At 40.9% G+C, this 27,348-nt stretch overlaps 1 protein-coding gene and 1 non-coding gene across 4 annotated transcripts in view; both read left to right on the top strand.

Annotated features, from left to right (window-relative positions):
* Positions 1-513: 513 nt before the first annotated feature.
* The window catches only part of IARS1 (isoleucyl-tRNA synthetase 1), a 129,349-nt gene continuing 102,514 nt past the window's right edge, over positions 514-27,348 (top strand). Inside the window, exons 1-9 of one of the 3 annotated variants that reach the window (XM_075433086.1) lie at positions 514-668; positions 5,498-5,587; positions 8,342-8,461; positions 9,008-9,164; positions 9,644-9,763; positions 11,481-11,563; positions 20,202-20,319; positions 22,967-23,114; positions 24,943-25,030. In XM_075433086.1, coding sequence (XP_075289201.1) covers positions 8,343-8,461; positions 9,008-9,164; positions 9,644-9,763; positions 11,481-11,563; positions 20,202-20,319; positions 22,967-23,114; positions 24,943-25,030 — 833 coding nt within the window. In that variant the 5' untranslated portion in view covers positions 514-668; positions 5,498-5,587; position 8,342. Of the gene's footprint in view, positions 669-2,996; positions 3,072-3,096; positions 3,154-5,497; positions 5,588-8,341; positions 8,462-9,007; positions 9,165-9,643; positions 9,764-11,480; positions 11,564-20,201; positions 20,320-22,966; positions 23,115-24,942; positions 25,031-27,348 lie in introns of those variants that run through there. The other 2 variants (XM_075433085.1, XM_075433088.1) reach the window with 2 other exon arrangements.
* LOC142362773 (small nucleolar RNA SNORA84) lies at positions 6,164-6,299 on the top strand. The gene has a single exon (XR_012765285.1). It is a non-coding gene; the product is annotated as a small nucleolar RNA SNORA84 (small nucleolar RNA).

Here is a 27,348-nt window from a genome sequence, read left to right on the forward strand (position 1 = left end):
AGCGACTGAGGGGAGTGCGCAGAGGAGTAACCCAGCAACGCGAACCACTCCCACACGCAACTGGCAACGCGCACTCACACACCCCTCTATTTATAAAGCCCGGCGCAGTCCAACTGCCGCCGCGCCGAGGGGGAGCAGGGTAGGGTGGGAAGCAGAGCTGCTGCCGAGCAAGCATTTCCTCGCCAAACCTCGTCCTTCGTGCCGGTGAGCGCGGGCGCTCCGCGCCACGACGAACCGCGCCGGGCCGCGCGCTTGTGTCTCCCGGGTTAATCCCGGGATCTTCCCCCCCTCCGTTCGGCGCGCTTTGGTTTGGCTCAGCGCTCCGATGCGTTATTTTGTTTATTCCCTATCCACGAACGCCTCTTGCGCTCACTTCCCCGCGTGAGCGCTGTTATCCTCCCCTCCGTTGCCGCGGCAGTACGCAAATTGCTTAAGCCGCCCGTGAGGCGCGGAGGATCGTCCCGCTCCTAAGCCACAAAATGGTGGCCGTGTCTGAGCGAGGGGGGATCGCGCCTTCCCCCCCTCAGCGCGCGGGGAGAGGAGGCCTCCGCCGCCTCACGCTCCCCCGGTGGGGCTGCTCTCCAGTCCGCCCGCTCCGGCGGCCGGGGCATCGCTTGGCCGGCGGCGGGGCGGCGAGGCCCGGTCCCCAGCCCACGGCAGCCGTCGCGGTGAGGCCCAGGGAGGGGAGGCGGGGGGTGACGAGGTTTGAGCTGGCGTCGAGCTGGAGGGGAGTCCCCTCCTGAGGTGCCTGAGGTTTCGTTTCTTCCTTTGAGCCTTTGCAGGTGAAGCAGTGCGTTCTGGGCAGCGTTTTGTGAGAGATGGGAGCAGAGAGGTTCCTGCAGTTTGGGGAGCGTCCCCGTTACTGTGCTCGGCCTTGATTCCCTCTGCTACGAGTTCCTAAATTTCCCCCAGTTTCCAAACCTGTTTTTTTTGGCTCTGTGTCTAAGTGCTGGACTACCAAGTATGACAGTGCCTTCCAGATTCACCCCTTCTTTATAGCCCATCTGTTCATGAAAAACAAGCTCAATGTTGTGGCCTACATCAGTTCAAGGCCGTGCATGAATAAGGACAGTAGACTTCCATGCAGGTAACTGTTTATTATTATTCACTAGTGAAAGGCAGGGAAGTACAAAATAGACACAGGGGAACAAGGTGGAAGTTTGGATGTGTGGTAACTGCAGTCAACATTGTCAACAACGAATTGTCAATGTTTGCCTGTATTCCATTGCTTCAGAGTATGTATTTTTAAGCGGTGTTTGTTTTAAATTCCATTCAGAAATAATACGGTATTCTGTTTTAAAGTGAGCTGGCCTTTCCAGGTATATGTTTTACAAACTAAAGCTAAAATTGAAGGAGTTGGCATCAGAGCAAAACCAAGTTACAGTTGTCTAAAAAATGCAACCTCTGATCCGAGGAATGCGAAAGCAGGGGGAGGCTGCAGTGCTTTCAGAGCTGGTAGAAGTGTATGTTTGTAAGGAAATAGCTCTTGAAGTGGTCTGAACCTGTTGGGGATTTTTTTCAAGTAAGCTTACACTACTTGGGGGAAAAAAGTTCAAACTAAATTAACAGAAACCACCATTAAATTAAATGAAAGGCTTCCTGAAAGTAACATCCATCTGTCTGCATAGTGAAGAAAGCTTTCTGGGTACAGAAAAGGTCCATAATGGGAAGATGAGCAAAATCTCTGAATTAGTTATTCTTCTCTGCATTTTATTCCTCTCTTACCTACCTGTCTTCAATCTTGAATCACACTTACTAGATTTTCTTTTTAAAAAAAACAAACTCAAAACCATGACAAAACAAAACGCTCAGTTGAAGGAATGCTGCATCAGGTGGTAGAATCCAAGTCCTGCTCTTTGTAGTTCTGAGTTGTCACAGGCTTTTTCAATGTGTTTTGGATGCATTAGAAAGGAATGTGGGTTAAACAGATTTCTGCCACTTCAGACTTCCCTCCCAGATCCTGAACATCCCGGATACACGCAGGCAGGGATCTCTGCATCGCATTTATCCTGGAGACTCTCTCCTGGCAAGCACACGCGCCCAGTCTCTTCCCATCCTGTGGGTCAGCCCTGCTTAGTCTGGCCTCGGTTCACAGCTTCTGTGCTTTCTCTGAGCTGGATGCAGACTGAGTTCCCCTTGTAGCTGTTCCAGAGCGACGCACGAAATTCTGGGTAGAAAACAGTCTTGTGCTGCTCTGCGCAGGTGAGAATTCTGTTTCCTCATCTGTGAGCTGAGACACTGGCTGGTACAGACCAGTCAGCTCATCCCGCACCTAGTCCTGAAAATCAAAATCAAATGCTAGCTTTTCCTGACGGCCTGCATTGGGATTGGTGCGCACGTTTGAAGAGCCATTGAGCATCACCCCGTGGAGGCAGCTGAGTGTTCGGCCCGCTCCCAAGCTGAGCTGCGTTCCCCATCGGTCTGGGTTGGGGGTTCTGGCGCACAGGTGCACAGCAGCCTAGGAAGATGGTTTCCTGTCATCGTTTCACTGGGTTCTGATCCATTTTTCACCGCCCAGCCTTTCCACAGGTTTCTGCATGCAGAGGGAAACGTTCTGCAGTTTCACAAGGCTGCAGTGCTACTAACAGTATTTCTTCAAATGCCCGAGTTTCCTTTGACACGTGGGAACTCATGTAGAAGTTTATTTTTTCTTCTAGCTGGAGGGCAGCGGCAGCAGAGGGGCCTTCTGTTGTATTTACAGTTATGAGATCGGTACCTCGCCGCCGTTTAAGAGAACTCCTTCAGTGCCGGCGAGGTGCCCGGGCGGGCGGTGCCCCCTCGCCCTCATGGTGGGTAGGCCCCGCCCCTCCCCGGGAAGCCACGGCCCCCCGCGGAAGCCCCGCCCACTGAGAACGCGCCGGGCTGGGAGGGCGAGAAGGCTTTCCCGGTCTGCCTCGCGCCGCCGCGAGCTTGGAGTTCCCAGGAGAGCGGCGTGCCCAATGGGAGGCCGCCTTACTGCGCCGTGAGCGTGCCGCGCGCTGAGTGGCCGCCGCTGGCGGGCGTGCCCACCGGTGGTTCCTGTCATGCTTTGCCGGGCGCGGTTGCATCATTGCTGGACGGGTGGCGCTGAGGTGAGCGGCGGTGCGGCCCGACCCCACCCCACACCCGGGGCAGCTCTCCCTACTTCTTCGCACCCTGCCGCCGGCCGAGGGGGTGAGGCGGGGGGCGGCTGAGGGGCCTCACGGGGTTTTGGGGGCCGCTGCGTGCGGGCGTCGGGGCCGGACGGCGGCTTGCGGGGTGTCGGAGGAAGCCGGCGGCTTGCGGGGGGGGCGGGGCGCGGGTCCCGGGTCCCGCCGGCTGCCTGCCCCGCTCCGGCGCTGGCGGGTGCCTCGCCCCGTGCCGCCCGGAGCTGTGGGGTGTTGGCGTCTAGCTCTGCGGCCGGGCGTTGGGCCTAATGTGTGCTCTGTGTGTAGCGTTATGGTCACCGGTGAGGTAGTTTACTCTGAGGCTTCCCTGGGTGCTAGACAGGTTCTTTGATTTTTCTGGAATTTAGTGACTCCTTTAAAATAGGTACTTCCTAAAGGTTGACCAGTTCCCCTATTGTGGAGTTTAATACCCATCAAGGCTAAATTTTAGGAATCGGCTGAACAAAGAACCTGAGGTGCCTTGCAGTGGGTAATATGTCATAACCATTCGGTTTCAGCATCCCTCTAATAGAGGGGAAAGTTTTTGAGGAAGGCATGCTTTTGGTTATTGTAGTTGTGATGGATTTGATATTTCTACCTTCAGCAAATGTTGGCTCCCCTGCCCCCCCGGGAGCCTTCTGGAAACTGAAGAAAGCACACATGTTCGGTTTGTTGGTGACGTGCTTAGGAAGCGGCTGTCAGGTAGTGGCAGAATTTAGTTGGCAAGTAACAGCAGCGTTTGCTAGCTCAACTGACAGTATTTTCTGATTTTTTTTTTTTTTAAATACGTAGTTAAAAGCTATTTCAAAGTGCCCTAGAGTTTTTTTGCAGGATGACAAATTTTACACTTTTAATCAAGCTGTTATGAAGACAATAAAAAATGTGCTGAAGACATCATAAGATATGGGATAAAGCAGTTCTTGTGTAGCATGAAGTATATTTGTGTCTAAACATGGTACTAATTTATGAGCCTGCTCACTGTTTTAGCAATGTTTTCAATGTCTCTTCAGCATAAAAAGAAACAGTCCTTGCTGGGGGACAGATGGACTGTAGTCCGTCTCAGGTAGTGTTTCATCTTGAGTGATCCGTTAAGGTGAATTAATCTTGATATGCTTTCCCTAAGCCATCCTCAAGTATCAGGCTGAGTTTGAGTAGACTTCATTTACCTGTTTAGGAATTGGAAACTGTCACTTCCTGGCTTCCTGGTTTAGCTTTCTGTCCTGATCACTTTGGGGCATGTGTTTCAGTAAGAAAAGTCTAACTCCTCATTTCAAGACCCATCAAATAGAACAGTGGAACAATCAGGCCATTACCAGTCTGCCATGAGTAAAGTGTAAATATAACTTTTCAATTTTACTATCAAACCTGAAAATTTTGTGAAGAAAACCATGGGTTTAATTCTTTCCTGAAGTAATTACACTTACAAATTGTGGTGTTAGGGAGACTGGCGGTGAGGGTGGCAGCTTTATGTCCTTTTGGAGAAGAAAACAGATTGCTTAATTTTTTAGTTTGTACTAAGTTTATTCTTGCATTTCCAACTATTTGGTTGTTTATATAAAGTGCTAGTTAGAGTAGGACGAGACTATTCACTTAAAAAATAGGTCTTAAAGACAGGAGTGGACGACTGGTTTGGGTTTTTCTCACCCATTCTCAGGTCTTTGGTTAGTGTTGCAGTTTTATTCCCTGTATAAGGCATTAGCACAGGATTTTCAGAAACAACATTTGTTCTGTATCTTAGCATTCTGTTCCCATCCATCCTTCCTTTTATTTTAAACTTGGTTATTTCCATCCGTTCTAGAAACGGATGCTTTTGATTGTCAGATGAGCAGTTTAGAATATTGTTACCCCAGAAATTGCCTTGCCTCAAAGCTCAGTACCTAAAAGGGCAGAAGTGAGGAGCCTGGTTCTGTGTGTGTGTAAAACAGCACATGGTTTAACTTTGGGGAAGGCATCTGGATGGAGAAAGGAGGCTCCTCCTGGTCTGTGGAGGGAAGTTTGTGCGTGGGTCTCTTGCACAGAATAGTTTGTGGGAGAAGGTGACTGCAACAAGGGAAAGAGACTGATCATAAACCCCTTGAAGTTAGGAGACCTTTTGTGTGCTTTTAGTTCATACTGGTTCTTTTATCTTACCAGTTTCTCAGACAACAACATGAGTAATATCTTGAAATCCACTTTGTTTTAATCATGTATCTGTATGTGATGTATGTTAAGTCCAACGCATTTCTGAAATACTGTTTCACTTCATTCATAGTGACATTTTTATTGAAGTTTTGTTGAAAAATTAAATATTGGTTTTTTAACTTAATATGTAAAAAATCATGTTCTAACTTGCTTTTATGGTTTTAATGCTTGTTTATTTTTCCTTCTTCTAGATAAGAAGCCCAGCATAAGTTTGAGACTGCTGTAGTACAATCTACAAACTTTGACGCCTTTCCTATTGAATGTTATTATCTTTAAGAAAAGTGAGTGTACTTAAAACAAAGAAGTTCCCTAGTGGTGCACTGTCTTAAACTTTAAAACTTTTTGTCAGTAGAAAATTAACAGAGAAACAAGAAAACGATAACCCCCATGTGTTTACTGATATGTGTGTAAATCTGGAGTGTTGTCCTCAAGTGTTGTTTTATTGGATGCATTTGTGTGATAATTTCTGTAACATCATTTGTGATGTTTTCACTCAGTCTGTATTCAAAGTAATGAGTTGTCCTTGATTTTTTTCTGATTTGAAATACCTAGATAGCTTATAATAAGGAATTTTTTTTCCTGTAGGTATACGGAATTATTCATATGTTCTGTAAACTGATTATGCTTTTCCTGAACACAGAAGCCTTTGCTTTTTGCTCAGCTGAGGTTGAGCCATAGATAGATTTTTTTAAATGTCATTTGTCTTTTAAGTCAATCTGTTTAAAATTCTGTTCTGTAACTTGAAAGAACTGACCTGCAGTGGCTGTTGCATACTAATTCTCATCAGTAATTTTTTTTCATAATTCTGACATAATAGACTTCTCTTGTAATATTGATAAGAGTGTGTATGAATTTGTGCCCTGTGGTTACTGGACACTGATTTGTGCAATCCAGTGCTTCAGTTCGTAGAAATGGGCCAAAAGTGATACTGTGATTTATGCATGGAGTCTGCAATACGTGAGCAGCTTCCATAGCCCGGTCACAGTTACAGACCAAACCTTAAACATATGTTTAATTTGCTAGATTATAGGGACTTGACAGCTGGGTCAGTTGCCAAAACCTTTGCAGTTACTGTGAAGGCAGAGCTTGATCTAAGTAAAATGTACAGATCCTTAGTCCTCAAGTCAACCGGCTTGTAGGGAATAGCTTTAAGGCTGAATTCTTTTGTCACCTCAGTTGTCTCTGGCACTGTGATCTTGGGCCTGTGATCAAATTACTGAGAAATGGCAGGGCCTAATTAGTGCTTTGAGATGTGGTGATGAAAACTCATGTACAAGCTGTGTCTACTGTAACTTAGTGTGCTCAGTCTGGTTACTACCTTTTTGAGAATACATCCAGGCTGTGTCCGTGTGTTCCTTATCAGCTCGTGATTTCCCCTCCAGCTGCTCTGTCACCTGTGTACCAGGTTTTGGGTTTCCCAATGAATTTCTTGTCTTTTTTGATTATTTGGGTTTTAGTGGGGGTAGTGATCTGTCATTAATACAAAAAGTATGAATGGTGGAATTTTTTTGCAGGTTTCAGGTTGGGGCACATTTTTTCATATGGGTTCAAGCACTGAGCTAGCAATTTCTGTGGTGTTCTGGTTTCATCTAAGTAAATGTTTTGGAACTTTAACGCTACCAAGCAGTGTGTCAACTGTAACTTGAAGTATTGTCTTCATGCGTTTGCCTTTGTTGCTGCTTGTGGTTGCTATTTGACAAACCTGAGTAAATCGGAAGACTCAGTCCTTGTGCCGTTACTTGTAACTCTATAATGTGAAGTGAAACTCAAGGCTAACGTGTAGTGCTCAGCTCCTTCTGGTGTAAGTTGCTAAGGAGCAGCAGCACTGAAGTTAGAGGTGGGAGAGCCTGTTTCTTCTCTGCAGTCTTTTATTATAACCTTCATAACCAGTTTTCTTCTGTTACGGAACTCCTGTCTTAAGCTCTGTGGAGCAAGGACATTTTTGCTTAGTGTTTGCTGTAGCGTTTTGTTGAAATGTGACCTGTTTAAATCTTTTAACAGGTCTGGAACACTAGGCAGCTCTATTGTGTGTTTCTAATGGTGCTGAGAGTTCTCTTCCCTGTGTTGTGAAGAAAGCTCGTACATAATTTTGCTTGTTGTGACTTTTGTTGGCTTACCCAGAACTGAAGAATGACCTTGGGCTCTTGTGGCCAAAACCCACCAGATAAAAAAAAAAAAAAAAAAAAAAAAAAAAAAAAGACTTTCACGAATGACCAGCAAGAAGTAGCCCCTGGTAGATTAGTTCTGACATCCTTGTAAAACTGACGGCAGGGGGAAGAGCCTAGAAAGAGACTAGTAGTTTTGCCAGTATTCTGGAAGTTTGAGCTTTTCAAGATGCATGGTTGAGGTCTGTGAGCTTTTACCTCATCTGTTTTTTCAGTTTCTTCTCCGCATGTTCATCTTTCATTGCAATGTGTTTCAACTATGCTATCTGAAGTCTAGCTGCTGTTAGGAGCATCTGAGAACGGTGGCCTAGCTAGATGGAAAAATGCTGGTTTAAACCTTTAAATGGTAGGAACAGATGTACAGTGAAAAGGAGTCTCCTTTTCACTAGTTTTAGTTCCTGCACGGAAAGTAAGTCTCAGTAGTTCACAAACTGGTGCTGAAAGGTCAGTTTGACCTTGGACACTTTTCCTAAAAAAAAAAAAAACAAAACCAAAAACAACCAAACCCAAGAAACAACAACAAAAAACCTCCAAACGCCAAACTTGTAACCAAAAAATAATTTGCCCTTAGACTGCTTTTTATAGGAAACAAAAATAAAAGCATAATAAACTATGGATGACTGTAGTTGAGTGATTGGAGAATCCTTTTCTTGCTACAAAACTTTGGTGCTAGTCTGTCAAAATTACTAGGCTTTTTTTAGAATATAGTGCTTGCCTCCATGCCTACACTGAATCGAGCTCTTTGAAAAACTGATATGTGGCTTGGTGATCTGTAATTGTAAGACAATAAATTCTATTTGTGAAGTCATTTTTTTCTCACTTCTGTTCAATATGTCTTTTCTTTTCTTTGCTTGGTCGTTGCTGGGAAAGAATGGTTCAACAAGTTCCAGAAAACATAACTTTTCCAAATGAAGAAGAGAAGATACTGGAGCTCTGGAAAAATCTCAATTGTTTCCAGGAATGCCTCAAGCAATCAAAGAATAGACCTAGGTAAGAATCTGCTAAAAGCTGTAGCAACTGTGTATGACAATGCAAGATTGGCTTAGCTGTAATTACCTTTTCCTCACCGCCCCCCCCTTCCCTCTCGCTTCTATTAACAGCTGCTCCCTTTGCAGATAGTGGTCTTGGCTAAGGCTGCTGTCATGTCAGTTACCGTTTGTATTTAACTTTGTGAAGAATCAACAGTGTACAAACAGTACTAATAAACCTGTAATTTCCTGGTTGGTGGGTGTATAAAAGAAATCTGCAGGTAAGTAAGGACAACACTTTCCTATATCTGCCAGCTGTGGAGCAGCATGCTGGTATTTTCAGCAGTAATCTTGGTGGAACCAGCAATCAGCAGGAACTGGATGAGCTGAAGTGTTCCCTTTAGTCCCACTGCCAAGGTGATACCTGTCCTGGCTGATAATAGAAGAGGAAGAAATTGATGTTGTCCTAGCGAGACATAAGAAGCATAAGCATACAGATATACTTACCCTATTTGAAGATTTGATGCTTAGTTTTTGATTTAATAAAAAATGTTATCTTGTGTTGTAGGTTTAACTTCTATGATGGGCCTCCGTTTGCTACTGGGCTTCCACACTATGGCCATATTCTTGCAGGAACCATTAAGGACGTAGTAACCAGATTTGCTCATCAGAGTGGTTTTCATGTTGACAGAAGATTTGGCTGGGATTGCCATGGCTTACCTGTGGTATGTGTACTAGAACTGCCTACAGATGTGTCTGTTGGTTCCTCTTTCTGTGCTGTTACCTGCTCATCAGTCATGTTTCTATTGCTGTTACACATGGCTTTGTTGCTAAAAGGGAAATGGACGTTTTGTCTGGTGTGTTGCTCTGGCTGTTGCATGTGTGGTGATTTCGGGTGCTTTCTACTGGTCACCTGCCCTTCTCCAGGCACTCTTTTAATTACTATAAACATGTATTTATTCAGTACATGTTTCAAAAAATATTTTTTTTCTTTTTTCTAAAGATAGTAAAGAAACAGTCACACCAGGGTTATGCTTTGAAATATCTGCTTAGTTAGGTGCAGTACTCATGAAATCTTGAAAGGATAAAGGAGGCCTTTTAGCCTCATTAGAATGCAGAGAACATAAATAAACTATCCACAGAAATCCTGACAGCTTTTGGTAACAGCGTGGGTTTTTTGTCTGATTGTTTTCAATGCTCCCAGGAGTATGAGATTGACAAGACTTTGGGCATTAAAGGGCCGGAGGACGTGGCGAAGATGGGGATTGCAGAGTACAACAACCAGTGCAGAGGAATTGTGATGAGATACTCGAAGGAATGGGAGGTAAGTAAAGAATCGGTGCATATCCTGCTGTATGTTTCTAATTGCATGTGTGCAGAAGTTTATCAGCTGGGGTGAACTTCATCCTTCTATCTTGTTTGATTACGTGCATGAATCTCATGTCTTCAGCTACTGTGTTTCTCACTGGTGATCCTGAACGGGGAACAAAAAGAACAAGATTTTGAGTCTGGTTATACTGATGGCATCTAAACAGTCAGTATCAAGGCATTCCACTGTTTATTTGTACATAGTTTGGAAAACTGTAGTTCTTCTATAAAATCATGGTTTCCACTAAACCATTATCTTCACCATCAGTTGTTTGTTTTTCTAGGCAGAATAGTCCTAATTCTTTAGTTTTTCCTCATGCAGAAGCTGTTCTGCCTCATTGCACCCCTCTGTATGTTCTCTAGTCCTGCTATATTCCCTTTGATTGAAATGGCAGTTTCTTATTTGAGTATCACTTGCCTGTTGCCCTTGGGAGTGTTTTGAAGTTATGGCCAGTATCTGAAGAAACTACAGCTGCCTTTGTTAGAATAGCTGTGGCCTAAATCTAAATGAGTGGCTGGATGAGCAGCACAGGATTTCTTTTTTCAAATATACAATCATTCATCTATACTCTGAAATTTTGTGTTTAAAAAAATCATCAATTATTCTTTGTTGCTTTTACAAATAAGAATAGAAGGATTCATTCTGGTTCATTTTTTCTTTTCCGTAGTTGTTTCCTTTTAACTTGTGGTTGTCTTCAGCAACTGATATTTTTGCAGTGCTGATTAGTCCAAATACTTAGTCTTTTGGATGGTAATTGAATATACTTGTATTACTCAGTCCCAGGCTTTGGTTCTTAATAGTGGAATGTCCGAGTGGCTTAAAGGGCAGAATCAAACCTGATACATTTCAGGAGCTCAGGTGTTCTGTGAATATTTAGAGGTGAGAGGATTCGTTTGCTTGGTTTCACTCCACTAGTTTGGGGTTCAGTATCAGGACAGGTGTCTCTGGGCTGGGTTATTTGCAGAGCGAGGGGTTCCGATAGCTGTGGAATTAGCAAGAGAGTACCCCTTGGCCAAGTGAATCCCATAGCTAGCTTATTGCTCATTAGTTTTCATGTTCTGTGCCAGTGGACATGACCATAATCTGTCCTGAGACAGGGACTAACACCTGTCAGTCCTGTGGTCTTTGGCAACCATATCATAGCTTTGGGAAGTCAAAGAAGGCAGTTGGCTCTGAAATAGTTTTGATAACTTCTTGTGACATATCAGTTTCTTTCAGCATTTCTTTGTCTTCGAATTACATCATGTTTTCATATACCTGAAAACTGATAGGCTATGTGTTCTGGATTTTGACTGTCTCTGCAATGAGTAGTTTTAAAAATAGAAAGAAGACCGCTGTAATCAAAAGCAATTTTTAGGCGTTTGAACCTTGGCTGAACCTTGAATGATCCCAATGAACCACCATTTCTGTTCCAGCAGTGTTGAACACGTTTGCCTGTTCTGTGAGCTTAGTTCTAAACAGTTATGTTCATGGTTTGATTCTTTCTTATTTTTGTGTGTTTAAATACACTGTTTTGAAGTCTTGTCTGGCTGAAATGTTTCATAGACGTGTTTCATTGATAGGGCACAAACACCACACTTACATCAAGCTGTTATACAGAATAAATATTGGAAATGTGTCATGATCTTTAATGTTAAGATATCTTTCAATCTGTGTGTTTGTTTCTTAACAGTTCAATGTTACCAGATTAGGACGCTGGATTGACTTCGAAAATGACTATAAAACTCTTTATCCTGAGTTCATGGAGTCTGTGTGGTAAGTTAGCCTATGTACATTGCATGTGCTTTATGAACTTGAAATGTTAAGAAGGCTTCAATTACTGTAAACATGTATTGGTGTGTACATCACTAGAACTGTTTTGCGATGTGCCAAATTCAGATAAACAATGGGCAAAGTAATTGCAGTGGTGTGAAATCTATTGATTATCAAAGTGAGGGAATTAATTGACCTACTTTTTTCTTCTTCATGATAAGTAGGGTTTTTCAAAATAAAGTGCAACAGTACTGCTTTTACAGAGCCCTGAAATCTTACTGCTCCCTATCAACTTCAAAGCAATTCTGAAGATATACTACTACGCTCCTTGCTTGGTTTAGGAAATTACATTATATCTCTACATTCTTCACACTGTCAATTGCAAATGGGAAAACTATCCTAACTCTGTTTAGCTCTAAACCTCTTCTTCAAGCTTTAATTTAGGGGCTGGGCGTCTGCTGTTATCTTTTTCTTGGCAGCATAGTTTGACAGCTGTCATGGACTCCTGGTGCCAAGCTAAGTAAAGTTTGGGTATTTTGGCAATGTATTCAGGATGACTGTTGGAATTCCAAAAGACAATGTGACTGTATAGGTTAAGGATAATCCAACTGACCTAACCCAGTGGAGAAATGGCAACGATGAGTCCTGCAGATGATAGAATTACCAGGTGAATTGCAGGGAGAGGTTTAGCAGAATGTGTGCTGACAGAAGGCCATTGAAAGGCAAATTATATGCATATTAAAGTATTATTGATGTTCTTTAATATTAGTTTTACTAATAGCCTTTAATTCTGTAGTTAGTTACATACAGTTATGATAAAGGTTTGACAGAACTTATAGATGTCTCTGAAGCTCTTGCAGAGGGCTGAGGAGCCAGTGAGTTTTCAATGAGCATTGAGAAGATGGTGGGTAGGGAGCAGCTGTTTAACTAACTTAGCTGAAGAAACCCTGCATAATGATAAAGCTAAGACTGACAAGAAACCTTCCTTTTGTAAGTTATAAAAATACTTAATGGCACCTTAAATCCTGTTTAACTAGCATCTGCCAAGGACTATTTAAAAAACAAAATTGACTTGAACTAGCTGCAGGGTCTCTCGCAACTGCCCAAGGCTTTTTTTGTGCTGGTTTTTTTTTTCCCTTTTGAAAGAAAATTTCTAGTCTTTCATCTGGCTTACAGAGGTTATCTTCTCTAATGCTTGCTTTGGATACAGACTCTAAAATGTAAACTTTGGATTTGAAATCTCTGGTATAATACTTCAGGAAGTAGGTAGGCAGACAACCTCTTAATTCTGTACTTGCTTGTTTCCTGGTGCCATTAATTTTCTGTGTAATCATTTAATGAGATAATTTTTTATAAATCTTTTTTTAAAACTTGGGTTTTCTGGGAAGTCTTTTGAATCTTGGAGGGGCACGTTGCAATGCCCTTGCCAGCTTGCTCTCGCAGTAGAACAGGAGGTGAAACCACTGGTGTCTGCATAGAGTGGATGGAGGTGGGGAATGGGAAAGCAATGTGGGATGCCTGTTTCAAGGAGATAATGCTTGAAGAAAGCACTGTAACTGTAGTTATAGTAGTTTTTTTGACAGGACAATGTACAATTTTCTAAAAAAAAAAAAGATTGTTACCTAGACAATCATCAAACTGAATATCTGTATTACTGAAGTTAGATTTTTACATCCGTTAGGAGTGTTCGTTTGAATGGTAGATTCTAGTGTGCTCCTCACAATTGATTTGATTTATTTTTTAATATGTGTACCTTTTTCAATTAAAAAAAACTTTAAAACTTTAGTGTCCAGTTAAGTATGAAGGAGAAACTGCAGATGAATTTCTGCATTGACTGTAACCTGGTGACCATATTGGCATGTCCAGTGTTCATCTTTTCTTGGTGTGTGTTTTTTTTGGTTTTTTTTTCTTTTTTCTGCCTGTGGGAACAGAGCGCTGCTCTTAGGCCCAGAAAAAAACACATTGATAATAAGGGTAGTGAGCATGGCAACCATGGATTTTATGGCTAAAATATGGTAGGGATTTTGTCCTTAGTCTTTTAATCAGCTAAATCTATCTGTTCAGGGTTTTTTTTTCTCTAGTTCTTCTGAGGCTTGCAGTTCTGCAGTGGTCTCAACTGGAATTTCTATGAAAGATGATGTTTTAATTCATGATGTTTATGTTGGGTTCAGTGAGCTAATGTAATACTTGTGATAAATGTTGTGTCCAGTTGTGGCTGATTTTATCCAAATTATTTAGACCTGAAATAGGTTAGGACTCAGACACCAAATATGTCTTTTGTTAATACTATCTTGTTTTGTAGAGATACTGTACAAGCTCAGGATGCTAAAGAGCATTCTTTTTTGTATTTTGTAGTTGGTTTGTTGGAAATGGCTGCCTTGTAAGCATTTTGGTGCGGTGCCATATGGTGGCTGACAGAGTAGAATGGATTTTCAGCCTTTTAAATTTTGACTTAGAACAAAACTTTATCCGATGACAAAATTGTGGCATCTTGGCAGAGTTTTTCAGGGGAACATTGAATGTTGGTGTCACTAAGCAGTGATACAGCAGTGGTTTCTCATGTGAAGATGTAGTCAACTCTTCATGTCTTAAATAACTTCTAGAACTTGGAAGTTCTAATTCTGTAGAACTTGTGTATCCATCCTGCAGCCAGCTTGAATGTCAATGAAGAGGTGTCCTTCATTGAAAACAGTACAATGCGAACAATGTTCTTGAGCTGGCATGGAACACATCTGCAACGTATTCTTGCTTTTTGTTGTTGTTGTGCAGCTCATAAGAGATACAGTGAAACTGAGAGCGGTTTGATGTGATCTTAAACTTTTTACTGATCTGCATTTGGTCTGAAAAAAGCATATGAGCTCTGTGGGAAAAAATCCCAGCTAGTAAATCATCCTCGCTGCTGGCTGGTGAGTTGATTCTGCAGCAGGTGTGGGCAGCATTCCCGGGCACTGGGGCAGCAGCCTGGGGGATGCCGCTGGGCTCAGGCCTGTGGCACCTTCTGCGTCTCATGGCCAGGGGCTTTCATTTGCTCCTGTGCACAGCTTCAGGGTCCCTTAAATAGCTTTCTGTCACCATCTAGGGGCTACTAGCGTATCTTAGCGTTTGGAGTCTGAGCGTGATTCGGTTTTAACCGTGGTCAAAAGCTCCGTGTGTGGTTGAAAGACATGCTTGTATGGTGTGAAACCACAGGTGGTGGAAGCACTTCTTAGCTACTTCTGTACCCGAATGAGATACTCTTGAGTCCTTTTGTGATAACACTAGGTAGTGGGTGAGGAGAGAAAGAAAAACATTGCTAGTTATGGTAGAGAATTGGTGCTTTATACATTTGAGATCATGGCTGTGTGTTGAACACTGCTCTGTTTCCTGTGAAAACGCAGTATGGAGCTCACTTTGATGGGCCTTTTTGTCCACTTCTGCCTTCCCCAAAGGACCCATGTCAGTTGTTCCAGCTTCATTTTTCCTTTTAGGTTTGTTATTAAGAGGGGACCCCTCTTTCCTTCCTTACCGGGTGAAGCCTTTGGGGTCACAGCCCTGCCCTTTGGCGTTCCATAGCAGCGGCAGGCTCGGGATGCCACCACACTCCTCTTAGGCTGCAGCTGAAGAGGTTGTAGGTTGCTCCTGAAACTGGAACATTTGTCTTGAGCTGCCAGACTCCCTATGTGCAGCTTTGCTTTTGTTTTGGCGTGACACTTTTTTCCTACTCTATATTCCCGGGATGAGCTCTGTCACTAAGTGTCGGTGTCCACCTGCCTGAGCCCTCCTACGTGAGAAGGTGAATGGGGACTCCCCTTTGAGAGGAGGACTGGTTTGTTGTAAAGATCAAAGCAACTGAATTGTTATGTTGTTTTTTCTCTTCTGTGTAAGCAGTGAAAGTTGTTCGCTGACTTCATTTTTTTTTCTGCATGTGGGGTTTATCTGGCACTAAACCAGAAAGATTTCAGAACAGCAGATCTCTGGGTCCTAATAGGAATCACTATTGCATTTTATGTGTTCCAGGACACTAATGATTCTCTGGAGAGATACTGGTCATAAGTCTGTTCTGTCCATTTTCCTGCTGGCTATCTCCATTTCTTCTCACACGTTAATTTCTTTTGCATATTTAGTGTGCTAGTCCCCTTGTTACCTGCTTACCATTCCAGTCCTTGTTGTTTTATCTCCTCACCTGTATTTTGACGGAGGAATACACTTAACTCCTGCTTAGTTGGATGATCTTTGGGGCAAGTCTAGCATCAGTTTTAGGTATTTATATTTTCTGCTATACAGGTATTTTGCACTTCTGGCTTGATCCAGAATCATTCAACACACTGATACAAAGATTACATCAGGAAGTACCCTCACTCTTGCTCATTGAGAGCTTGGAGGGTAGACCTGGAGCAGAATGATCTCTGTATGTTGGGATTTTAAAGCTTTCACTGGTAGCTGAGCGTAAGACTTTACAATATCTGTACTTACAATTTCTATGCCCCACGACAAATGATTTTCCTGTCTTACTGATGAAAATGTCTTTCAAAGATATTAAAGACAGGCTGCCTGTGTTTGTTATTGAACTTAATGTTCCTCTATGTTTATGCTTTATTGACTCACGTGCAGTGTGTTTGTTTTTCTTTGTTCTGTTTTCATCCCCATGCATCTGTTTTTCATTGTTGCTTTCTTTTTGATTTAATCTTATCTTTCAAGCATTGCTTGTGAGTCACAGGAGAACCTTTTCCTCAAAGTTTCTGCAGCTTATGGTGCTGTTTGGATGCAGTCTGCTTGCTGAACTGTGTTGAATGACAGGGCTTCTTACATAGTGTGGTGCTTGTGTGTTCTGGTTTTAAGTCTACAGAGGCTGTTGAATTGTTGTTTTATCTTGACATGAACTGATACAAGGTCACACAGCAATAATTTTGTTCGTTTGTCTGTACTACCATGGATATGTTGAAACCATACACTTCTAGATCCTGCTGTTGTAATGTTTTGCCCACCTTATCTCGCCTTTGTTAGTAACTGAGTGTACAATTCTTGGGTTATTTTTCTTTAAAAGTAAAAAAAAAAGGGGGAAAAGCACTTCATGAGATTGAAAAAAATTTCTCAGTATTAGTAATGAGTACTTCCATTTTCTGGAAAACTAGTTTTCAAACCCTTAGAAAACCCTTAGATACTGAGTCATTGCAAACAGAACCACTTGATCAGTTGAAATCACTTGGTACCCCAAAGGAATGGCATTAAGGACTTGAGAAGCTCTAAGATCAAATCCTCTTTGATGTGAAGTGAATGTACGTGTTTGAAGAGGGCAACTTGATTTTGCGTCTGCTCGGGGATACTGTGGGATGCTGATTTCTGTGTGGGATGCCAAGGGTGTTTTGAGTATTACATTGATTCAGTATCTTTTGGAAGCAAAAACTCCCTTTATTGGAGTTTTGTTATATCCATGTGGTGTTTGCATGGTGTGTATGTAACTTGTATCAACAAGTATTGTAGCAAAGTTCTAATTTCTTGGAAGTTATGCCTGTGGAGAGAGTAACTCCCAATCTTGGTTACTGACTGGGCTCAAACCAGTTGTATCATCCCCTCATGACACTTTCAGTTTGTGTCATTTTTTTAGAAGGTAAAGCTACCTTGCATCTCTAGGGACCAGATTATCTCTTAACAAGAGGCTGAAATACGCATCTTGAGTGCACCTGTTCCCCACCCTTATTTTTCTTTGGTAAAGGAGTATGCAAGTGCTGCTACCACAGCCAAGAGCATGCAACTATATTTGTTTATGTTTGAGGAGAAACATAGCAGAGTTAGGGGAACAGGCTTTGATTTCTAATTTCTGTGAAGAAACTTTTTGTGAGTAGAAAGGAGCTACGAGTTTTGTTAGCTTATTTCTTTCAGTAAGGAACACAGTTTCAGTTTTGGCTTACAAACCCAGAGCCTCTTTCTTGCATATTGCCAGCATTTTGCAAACATGAAGGGTTAAAACATGGTTTGGTAGGTTATTGTCTAAAATACTATGTGTTTGAATTTTTAAGCAAAACATGGTATCCACCTGTAAGTGACTCTTGGTGTCAGAGCTAGGCTCACCTTCAGCAGTTGCTTTGTTTTAGGTGGGCACTGCTTCTAGCAGGGTGCTCTTTAGCAGTCATCTCCTGTGCATTTCTGATGGTCACAAGAGAACTGTTCTCAGAAGCTTTCTTGTTAAGGAAACCAGTTAGGTGTCTTTCAAGATAGCAGAACATTTTTTTGTAGCGATGATGAGGGCTGTTGCATCAAGTAGCAGTCTTGACTCAATCAACAATTCTACTTATTATGTTGGGGTGGTTGTCTGATATGATAAACTGCAAATGGGTGGTCGTTATGAACTGTAATGAGAACTCAGAAGAATGATGTGGTTTGAAAGCCCATCTTTTTGCTCAGCAGTGGAACAACTGGGGAGCACTTGGTTTGCAATAGGGCAGAATTACCACTAGAGGGAGATGCTGGCTTGCATTTTTTAACTTGGCAGCTCCATCTAGTGTTCACCTTTCCTGAAGTTTACAGTTATATTTACAGCTGAATTAAATATTCAGCGTTTCTGAGTAGTTTTCTTCTATGCTGTTAGTAGGCAGTGTTCTTTAGAAAGCAGAGATAAAGTGGAGCTTTTATAGATATTTTAGTTAACTGTTTTTTGAAAGGCAAATAGAGCACCTTCAGTATAAGTGCTGTCAGTTGTCACAGTCTGCATTAATTATCCTCTGAGATGGTAAGCATACATTTAAAAATCTTTTTTTAACTTGCACAAAAACTTCTGCAGTTAGCCAGCTCAAATGTATGTGCTGAAAGCTGATGAAAATATTCACGAATCATTTTTTATAGAAGACAGTTTTATATTTATGCAAGTTTAAGTTAATACAGTCTCTGTTGTAAAACAGATGCACTCACTGCTACGTTTTGAATTTGTATTAGGGGTCAGGCAGCTGCAGCCTGACTGGGTGTGATTTATTACTTTAACAAGGTTACTTTAGAGTTGTGTGTGCAAGGTAAGCCACCTTTGTTGGAGTGCACAGCTCTGAAGTACTTCTGGTTTTGATTCCTTCATGGCAGAACTTGATGCTGCTGAGGGTCTCTTAGGCTTTGTCTGTCTTAGAGTTCAGATTATTTAATTTTTCTGATGTTAGTGACTACTCACAGGAGATTTTGGGCTTTTACCAGAGGCCCATGGATAAATCTGAGTGGATTACATGTCTTCTCCATATGACAGTCTGTATTTTCATCTGCAGGACAACAGTTGTTCTGATTAAGATACCATATGAATTCCATGACAACAGGCCAGTGCATGTCTTTTGATGTTCTTGTTTCAGGCTGCAGATAGAAGTCGGTGCAATAGTCTACTTGTGTTTTGTCTTGGAGATTATGATTTCAACCATGCGAGGCAAGACACTGACTTAAATACAGGTCCGGATGCTCAAACACAAAATGACAGCCTGCAGAAAAAAGTGCTGCTTGTCAGGATGGGATTGGTTGCTTAGCAATGAGCTATTTATCTGGAAAGGGACCCAGAAAAGTGATCAGGATTGTTTGAAAACATAATTTGAGTAAAGGAGGTTTTTAAAGTCAGCAATGTCTAACAATTTGAATGTGGAATTTGAAATGACAAGACTCTGCAGAAATTCTGATTTTTTTTTTTTTTTTTTTTTTTGAGTTGAGTTTGAGGCATGGTTATTTAAGGCTTGCCCTCTTCTGCCTTCACTTTTAAGGTAGCCACCCTGCAGACTGTACCTCTAAGCATGCAAGTCAGTGAGCTGATATATGTTGATGAACCTTTAGCAAACCCTGCAGTACTTAGATACAGAGAAATGTAGTTGTCAGTCACATGGACATTTGATGAGTTGCTATGTGAAGTATATATCTCTTCCAGTTTCTGTTCATCTTGAGCAATGACTCAGTTTTTCATATTCTAATATTACTTGTGCTGTCTTGGTTATTTGAAGAAGACGTAAGGATCCGAATATGCTACAGATTATATTGAAGATTTGATAGACAGTTAAAGCTTGATGTGAGACTGATCTTGGACAGGAACTGAGTCCAGAGTGAGATGAGCTAATAAAGCAGAACATTGACGTAAATTGTGGGACCATAACACTGAGTTCATTACTATGCATGGTTAGCTGTGCCCTCTTGTGAAAAATGCTCTTCAGATTGTCAGGATTTACTTGGGGTAGGTTGCAGATATCTCTAACCTGTGTCCGTCTCTCTTCTGTAGCGCTGGTTACTGTAGTAGGTCCACAAGATCATATGATAAATGAGCAGCCATGTCACTACACATCTTCTCTCTGAATTATAGCTCATTTCAACCTTTTTAATAGTTCAAATTTCAGGTGTCTTTTTATTCAAGAAATTTGAGAAAGATTAATCAGCAATAGAGATTTCTTTCATCTAAATACTATGTGCTGTGCAGTCAGTGCATGGAAAACCAGGTTGGTAGAATCAGCTAAAGCTAAAAATCAGCCAGAAATACACTTGCAATCTGTTTATCTCTTTCTTTTTGACTTGCAGGTATGGTCTTTAGTTGTTGATTGATTGTTGAGAAAAGGTGTCATTCAAAATGGCATTCCAGCTAGAGCAGAACCCTATTTTGCAGTTGATTTATTAAATTTGAAATACAAAGTGCTATTTCATATTTCTTATTAACTTCCAGGTGGGTTTTCAAGCAGCTGTATGACAAAGGACTGGTGTATAGAGGTGTTAAGGTCATGCCTTTTTCAACTGCATGCAACACCCCACTGTCAAACTTTGAGTCGCATCAGAATTACAAGGTAGGTCAGTATATATGTACATTATGTGTTGCAATCAGATTTCTCTATTGTCTTCGGTTTGGATTCGAAAAGCTTTAGTATTTTTTGCTTGGTGGTACATAAACATATTATTAGCCTCCAAAATGATAGTAAAAATGTAGGTACATGGGTTAGTTTTTATTACAGCTTGCTGTGCTTGTATGAATAACTTGATCTTAGCCGCCTTCGTTGTTCTTCTTGGTTACTACTTACATATATATCAAGTACATACTTTGTTTTATTCTGGTAAATTGCTCTCGCTTCCTGTCTGGGCTCTCAAGATGAGTGTTGCACTCTTGGGTTTTTATGGTAAATGCTTAGAGGAGAGGTGCAGCTGTGTCTCTGTCTGTGCAGATCAGAGAAGATCCTTGGCAGAGTTGAAATCCTGTGTGAGGGGATTAATAAGAATTTTCAAAGACTATATTTGGTTGTAGCACAGTGGGATAGTAGCTCTTCTAAGAATCGTTAATTTAGATTGAGAAATTCCAGGAAATGTTTTACTTATTATAATGCATTGTATACTACATTTATAAAATGTTCCTTTAAAAATGTATGACTAGATACAGTAGGTGCAGCTTCTCATTTGCAGCAAACTTGCCTTTAGATTATGTGAAAGCAGAACTTGTGTCCCAGTTTTCCAAATTTCATGTTAGTTTGTCGACAGAGGCTTTGTATCCTTTCTAATCCCCATCCAGGCCTCCATATCCTGATACGGTACATCTTTCAGTTACGTTGTTCCAGCAGAGAGCTAGCACAAATTGTACATCTGGTCTTCTTTACAGCTTGCCTAAGAAAGGCCAATTTGCTGGGCCTAATAGTGGTTTTAAGACAAACATGTCAATAGACTTGTAGTACAGTGCAGTCCACAGACACTAGAGCTTTCAATATCTCTGAGGGGTAATTGCCCATACTAAAGAATAAAGGTTTTGTGATTTGAGAAAGTGAGACCTGCAAAGATATCTTAATATTTGTGGCTGTCTGACAACTGAAATAATTACTTTGCTTGTACTTCTTAACTGACATTTTGTATAGGCTCAGATTAATGAGGTTTCTGTGGGTGGGTTTTTTGTGTGTATCCTTTTTCTGTAGAGCAAAGCTCTTCTCTTCTTGAGTCTTAATGAAACATTTAGATGCTATTTCTTACTCTAGAATCAGTAGAGAGTGTGTGTGGGGGGTGTGCTGCTTTTTCACTTCATGCAAAAGTTATCATTTTTGTCTGCTGGAGGTGGTATTTTGAAGAGTGAAATGTTGAGGGTCTGTAAGCTGACATGATTTATTCTTGGCGAGACCAGTCATTGCTGGGTGTAAGGCAGCTGTTATCTTTCTCAGCATGGAAGGCAGGCTTTGGCTTCTGTTTATCAATCCTATGAGAATCAGGACACAAATCATGAGAAATAGGACACTAGCAGCACGTTTAGAAACGGAGTTAGGTGTCTAATGTACACTTGAGTAAATTATGTCAGCAGCTTGTATTAAACTTAACTGAAGAAGTATTGTCTTCAGATGGAAGCAGGTATAATTTTATGAAGAGACAGAACATTATTCTATGCCATTACTTGGCAGCCTGGGTGTTATTTTTTATGGCTTGCCAGTTGTTTTTATCTACCTGGTCAGCTTAGTGCTTCAGAAAATGAAGTGAATAGCCTACAGTGTTATTTAACAATTGGTAGAGACAGGACTGTAGTGATAGCTTAATCTTTGCTTGGTATTGAGTGCGGTTTGAGAGTTATGTAATATTTATGTTTTACTGTTGACTGCACCAGATGTTCACAGAAAATTCCCTCTGGAGCAGCCCTTAGCTCAGGCATAAATAGCTGTCTGTCCTGTGATCTCGTTAACTGTTCTGTGATGCTGGGTGGAAACCAGAGTGCCTTGCACTAGAAATGGTGGGCGGATAGGATCTGTTGGTGTCACATACAGAGACCCTAAACACACAAATTTTGCTTGGCATTTAAAATTAATAGTGAAAATTTCACATTTGCAAGATTAGAATTGCTTTTTCAATCTGCTTTTTGTAATATGTGAAGTCACTGAAAGAAAAGCTTAGTTTTGGGGCATTCTTTCGACTGATTTGGAGAGGAAGTTTTGTAGAGCAGCTGAGAAAGGTCTGCTTCCCAGAGATTTTTTTTTTTTTAGTCTCATGTATTGATGTACTCCTGAAACTTTTTTTTCTCCTGTTAACAACAGCTGCTTAGTAAGATACTGCATGTTCTTAAGTGGTGGCTATTCTTCCTACTCCCTGACTCTAGAGGAAAAGGTGGCAATAGGCTTTGTGTAGCAGTATTTGAGAAACTGCTGATTTTCTTGACAGTGAAGGTTGATTATGATTTTTTAAAATGGGATTATAAGAGGTACCAAAATCTCACTGCTGATAGGAACTTTTAACCCTGTGGCCTTGTTAGACTGACAGTTTACACTGATATAACGGAGGAACGTTGTGACTGGTGTTCTCTTCAAGTTTCCTTATGCTACCACTTCACCTTCTACCACTACAGCGATGAACTAGGCAAGTTGGGAGATAGGTTTTGGTGGATGGCAGTAATAGTTACTACTCCTTAGAGCTGTATTTCCTCACTAATACATGCAGTAAACCTTTTTTCCCCCTCTTTGACTTTATCTTGTTTTTAAGGATGTTCAAGATCCTTCGGTGATTGTGAACTTCCCACTGGATGAAGATGCAAGTGTTTCTCTTGTTGCTTGGACCACTACTCCTTGGACCTTGCCTAGTAATTTGGCCCTATGCGTTAATCCGGAATTGCAGTATTTAAAATTGAGAGGCAAGTGTTAACTGAAGGTGATGTACAATGAGAACTTCTTTCTTCAGTGCCTGTGTGTGGTAAATTTATACCACTTTGCTGGAGTTGGATCAGTGTTATTTTGAAGGATGAGATTTACTTCCTATGTGGCTGATGCTTTCTAACTGCATTGTGAGGACTGTTGCATAAAAAATAGGTAGCTGAAATAAAGAACAAGAGCAAATGTTTTATCTGTCGTATTACGATCACACTGTATTTGAGAGCCAGGGAAGCGTGACTGGGTGTCCCCACCTTTTTTTTTTTTCTTCCCAGGTAAGTTACAGTAATTGAATATCTCTACTCTTAACCTGTAACAGACCCAAGATGTCACATGCTAGTCTCAACCTGACTAAAGTGTGTTTTTTAGCACAGACGTGAGGCAAAACATATACCGTGGTTTGCGATGTAAGAGTACATTTGACCAAATGCCTTGGCTTACTCATGGACCAGTTGGTTGTGCCTGACTAAACAAGTTCTACTATAAGGTAGTCTCCTTGATGAGAGGACCCAGCTCCTCAGGAATTGTATGCAACAGACCATGCAGGGTGCCTAAACAACATAGGCTGTTACTTTTCTTGTTACTGCCTGAAATACTACTCAAGAGTTTGCAATTCCATTTTTTTCAGTTGGCAATGGGGTATGTTATGATGTCTCATCTTTTTCACGTAGTAAAGGACGTTGTTTAATCCTTGAAATGCAGTCATCTTTAATTATATCTTCATCTACCTCTCCCCCCCCTTATTTTTTTTTTAATTTAAATAAAAATGTAGGCCGGCATTTGGATGAAAGTGCTTCTTGCATTGCTGTTTTCAGGTTCTCTCAAACTGCTCACTGTTTCTGACTTTTCAGTGTAAGTTTAAAAAACGGGGGGCGGGAGAAGAGATATTCAAGTTAATGATGGCATTTAATCTGGAGAAAAAAATGCCAAAGGTACAATTTCCAGTTCCAACATAACCACATGTATCTAATGCATGCCTGAGGTGACATTAAACACAAAAAGTTGCAGAGGGCTTTACAGAGGACTCCATGTGTTTGGGTTTTCTTTGTTTTAAGAGATAACTAAGTATGTTTTGGGTTTAATGTAAATTTGGTGATCTCGGAAAGAGTTACTGACTACTTTCAGAAATAACACCTACACCTGCCTGAGATGCCGAGTTGTTGTTGTGTTTGGATGCGTTTGGCCTACAGTCTCCTGGGACAGTGATCCTGACTAAGTTGGTAGGGTAGTAATCCGAATAATATTTGTCATTGAAGTTAAGAATTCAGGGTTGTTTGCGGGTAGAAAATGGGCTTCTTTCGTAACATTTCACTTTATGTTTATATTTACTTCCTTTAAAAAGAAATCCAAGCATAAAATTGATTGGAATAGTAAACCTCTAAAAGGCAGCATAAAGTGCAATCATTACCCCTGATGTCAACTTAATATAAATTTTGTCATAATTGTCCATCTTCCAGTTGTTTCTCTTTGTTTCAGTTATATATACTGAAACTTTTCAATTGCTTTTCTTTGGCATAATGATAATAGATAAGGTAGGGTATTTCTGCCTCTTGAAGAAAAAAAACACACTGAAAATCAGTGGGCTGGGTTTCATCCTGTGGTTTCTGTTTGAACTTAACTTTTGATAAGCGTTCATTATGTGGCTATATGGGAAGGAAGTAGCTGGAAACTAGTGGTCAATCAGCAGGATTATTCTGGGCAGTTTCATAGCTGATGTGATACCATCTTGCATGAATTGAAATGTTTCGTAATGGTGCAAATGAGGGTATTAAATGAGATTTATGTAACTTTTTGTTTTATTTTATATTCTAGATAATGCCACAGGAAAGATTTACATTTTGATGGAATCCAGGCTGATAGCACTGTACAAATCTGACAGTGAATATGAAATACTTGACAGGCAAGTACATAAATTATTACACACTTGTTAACTTCCAGTGTTTTTGTAGATCAGAAGTTAAATGTGTCAAGAAGTTGGATTTTGCAGTTATCTAAAGATGTGTTTCCCTGCATGTGTGTATATCTAGCAAAAATCTGTAGAAGAGATTGATGTTTACTAGAACAAATCGGTCTTGTATGTGAAGCTACAAATAGAAGTTTCACTGGATCATTGCATTGTGGTGGGGAAATACCCCTTAGTCCTACCTTTTCCCGTTTGTTTTCTCTTTAAATTCAAAGTCTCAAAAAACCCCAGAGATCGTCCAAATACTGAATACTTTCTAAATGTTATGTAAAAATTTAAAGGGAAATGGGCAAAAGGAAAACGGTTGTCTTTAGCAAGCGAATACTGCTTCCATAGGATGGTTTACCTAAGTTACATATTTAGAGGCAGCTAATGCTCACTGAAGACTGCTTATTCATTTTGGTTCAGTGGAAAAATATAAATTATTTAAGAAGTCAGACTGGATAGTGGATGCAGGTATTAAATTCTGTAGTGCTCTTAGACAAAATATTAGCTTGACTTCTCTAAAATCTTTTGTGTGAAACATCAACCTGTTAAAGAAATAAAACACAGCAAATATTTATTTGCTTACTTCATGCAGTCCTTTGCAGTGGGTAAACAAACAAAACCAACACACAAACAAAAAAATCAACAAAAAACCACATAACAAAACCACAATAAAACAAACAAACAAAAAAGGACAAACAAACAACAAAGGACCCTTCTTCACTGGCATCAGTTATTTTCATCTTTTTCTTTACCAAGCAGCTGAAACCTGTAAGTGGAAAGAAAAAAAAAAACAAACAAAAAAAACCACAAAACGAAAATGTAGGATATGTCTTATTTCAGCTAAGCAATTACATGTGGTCATGGAATTAGGGCAATATAGGGCTGGAACGTTTGCTTAAGATGCTGTCTACTTTGATGCCTCGCACTGTGACAGCTGAGTAATTCTTATTTTGTATTTCTGCATTGATTTCCTTCCCTCAACTGAATTCTCTTCATATATCACTTACTCTGTAGCAATTTAAACTGGTACTCAATCTATAAAGATCATTTTTAGTGCGCTTGTTCTTCAAGATTGACAGAACTTCTGATCTCCAGATATTGTTCCTCCCTTCAGAGTCATCAGTAAAATAATTGAAAAGTGTCAGCGTTATGATAGTCTCTGCCAGGACACCACTGGAAAGTTTCTTTCGGTCTGATACTGAATTAACAATAACTTTTTTCCTCGAAGTGGTTGTGTGTCCATGTAAATGTACAGTCACCCAGTGAAAATATTTGTGTGTCAGAATGACATGTCAAAGTGTCAAGTCTTACTAGCGTTAAGGCTGAAATCTGTCTGCTTGCTATCTAAGCTAGCTAGTCTGCCTAAAGAGATAATTTAGGTTGGTCTGACTTATTCTTGACAAATTCTTATTGTGTGTTCTTTAGCACTTCACTTTTTAAAAACTGTTTTATCACTCAAAGTTGAGTCAGGTTGTTATGTGAGTCTGACTGGTTTTTAGGTCCATCAGTACTCCCATTTCTCTCTTGAGGTTTAGGTACTGTGTTCCTTTCCAGGTGTGCCTTTTTTCGGTGTAGTGTTTATAAGTGCACTGTAAAGTACCTGCTCTTTAAGACAGTCATACACAGTTCTCAGCTGTTGTTGCTTATGTCCCTGGCTAGTTGCATTTCTAATTTTCCCCCCACTAGTCTTCAGTTCACACACACCTCCCACCCTCCACCCCATATTTTACCTCTCTGTGTTTATACATAAGGCTGCTAGCAGTTGTTATTCTCCTTGCAGAGTGGTATATTTTTCTTCTTTCCATATTAGTGCTATAGTCTTAAGCTGACATCTTTTTTGTCATGCTCCAATTTTTGTTATGTAATAAATTCTCTCAAATGTGAACTACGAGACAATTAAGAGATAGCTGGTAGTTGAATGGTTCTTTTAAAGATTTAGATCTAGAAGTTCATGGAAATGAACTTTCCTATTTCTACTCTTAACTTTTTTCTCTCTTTAGCTTGCCTTTAAATTCTCAGGCAGTTAGGCTCTTTAGGGAGAAATTCATGACACTTACTCTGTACCAGGTGGCAGACTCAGGCCAAGGAATGATCTTACTGAGAGTTTTCTGTATTTGAATACTCAGCAATTTCTGAGTGCTCTCAGCACTCCCCCCATCTCACCCAAACATGACTTTTGCTCTCCCTTTTCCTCGCTGATGCAGGTGATAGGTTTTTGTGTGAGAGAAAATGGGAATACTTCTACTTTGTTTCGCTGATGTGGCTAC

The sequence above is a fragment of the Opisthocomus hoazin genome, chromosome 11 (assembly GCF_030867145.1).
Source record: "Opisthocomus hoazin isolate bOpiHoa1 chromosome 11, bOpiHoa1.hap1, whole genome shotgun sequence".
Taxonomy (NCBI): Eukaryota; Metazoa; Chordata; class Aves; order Opisthocomiformes; family Opisthocomidae; genus Opisthocomus; species Opisthocomus hoazin.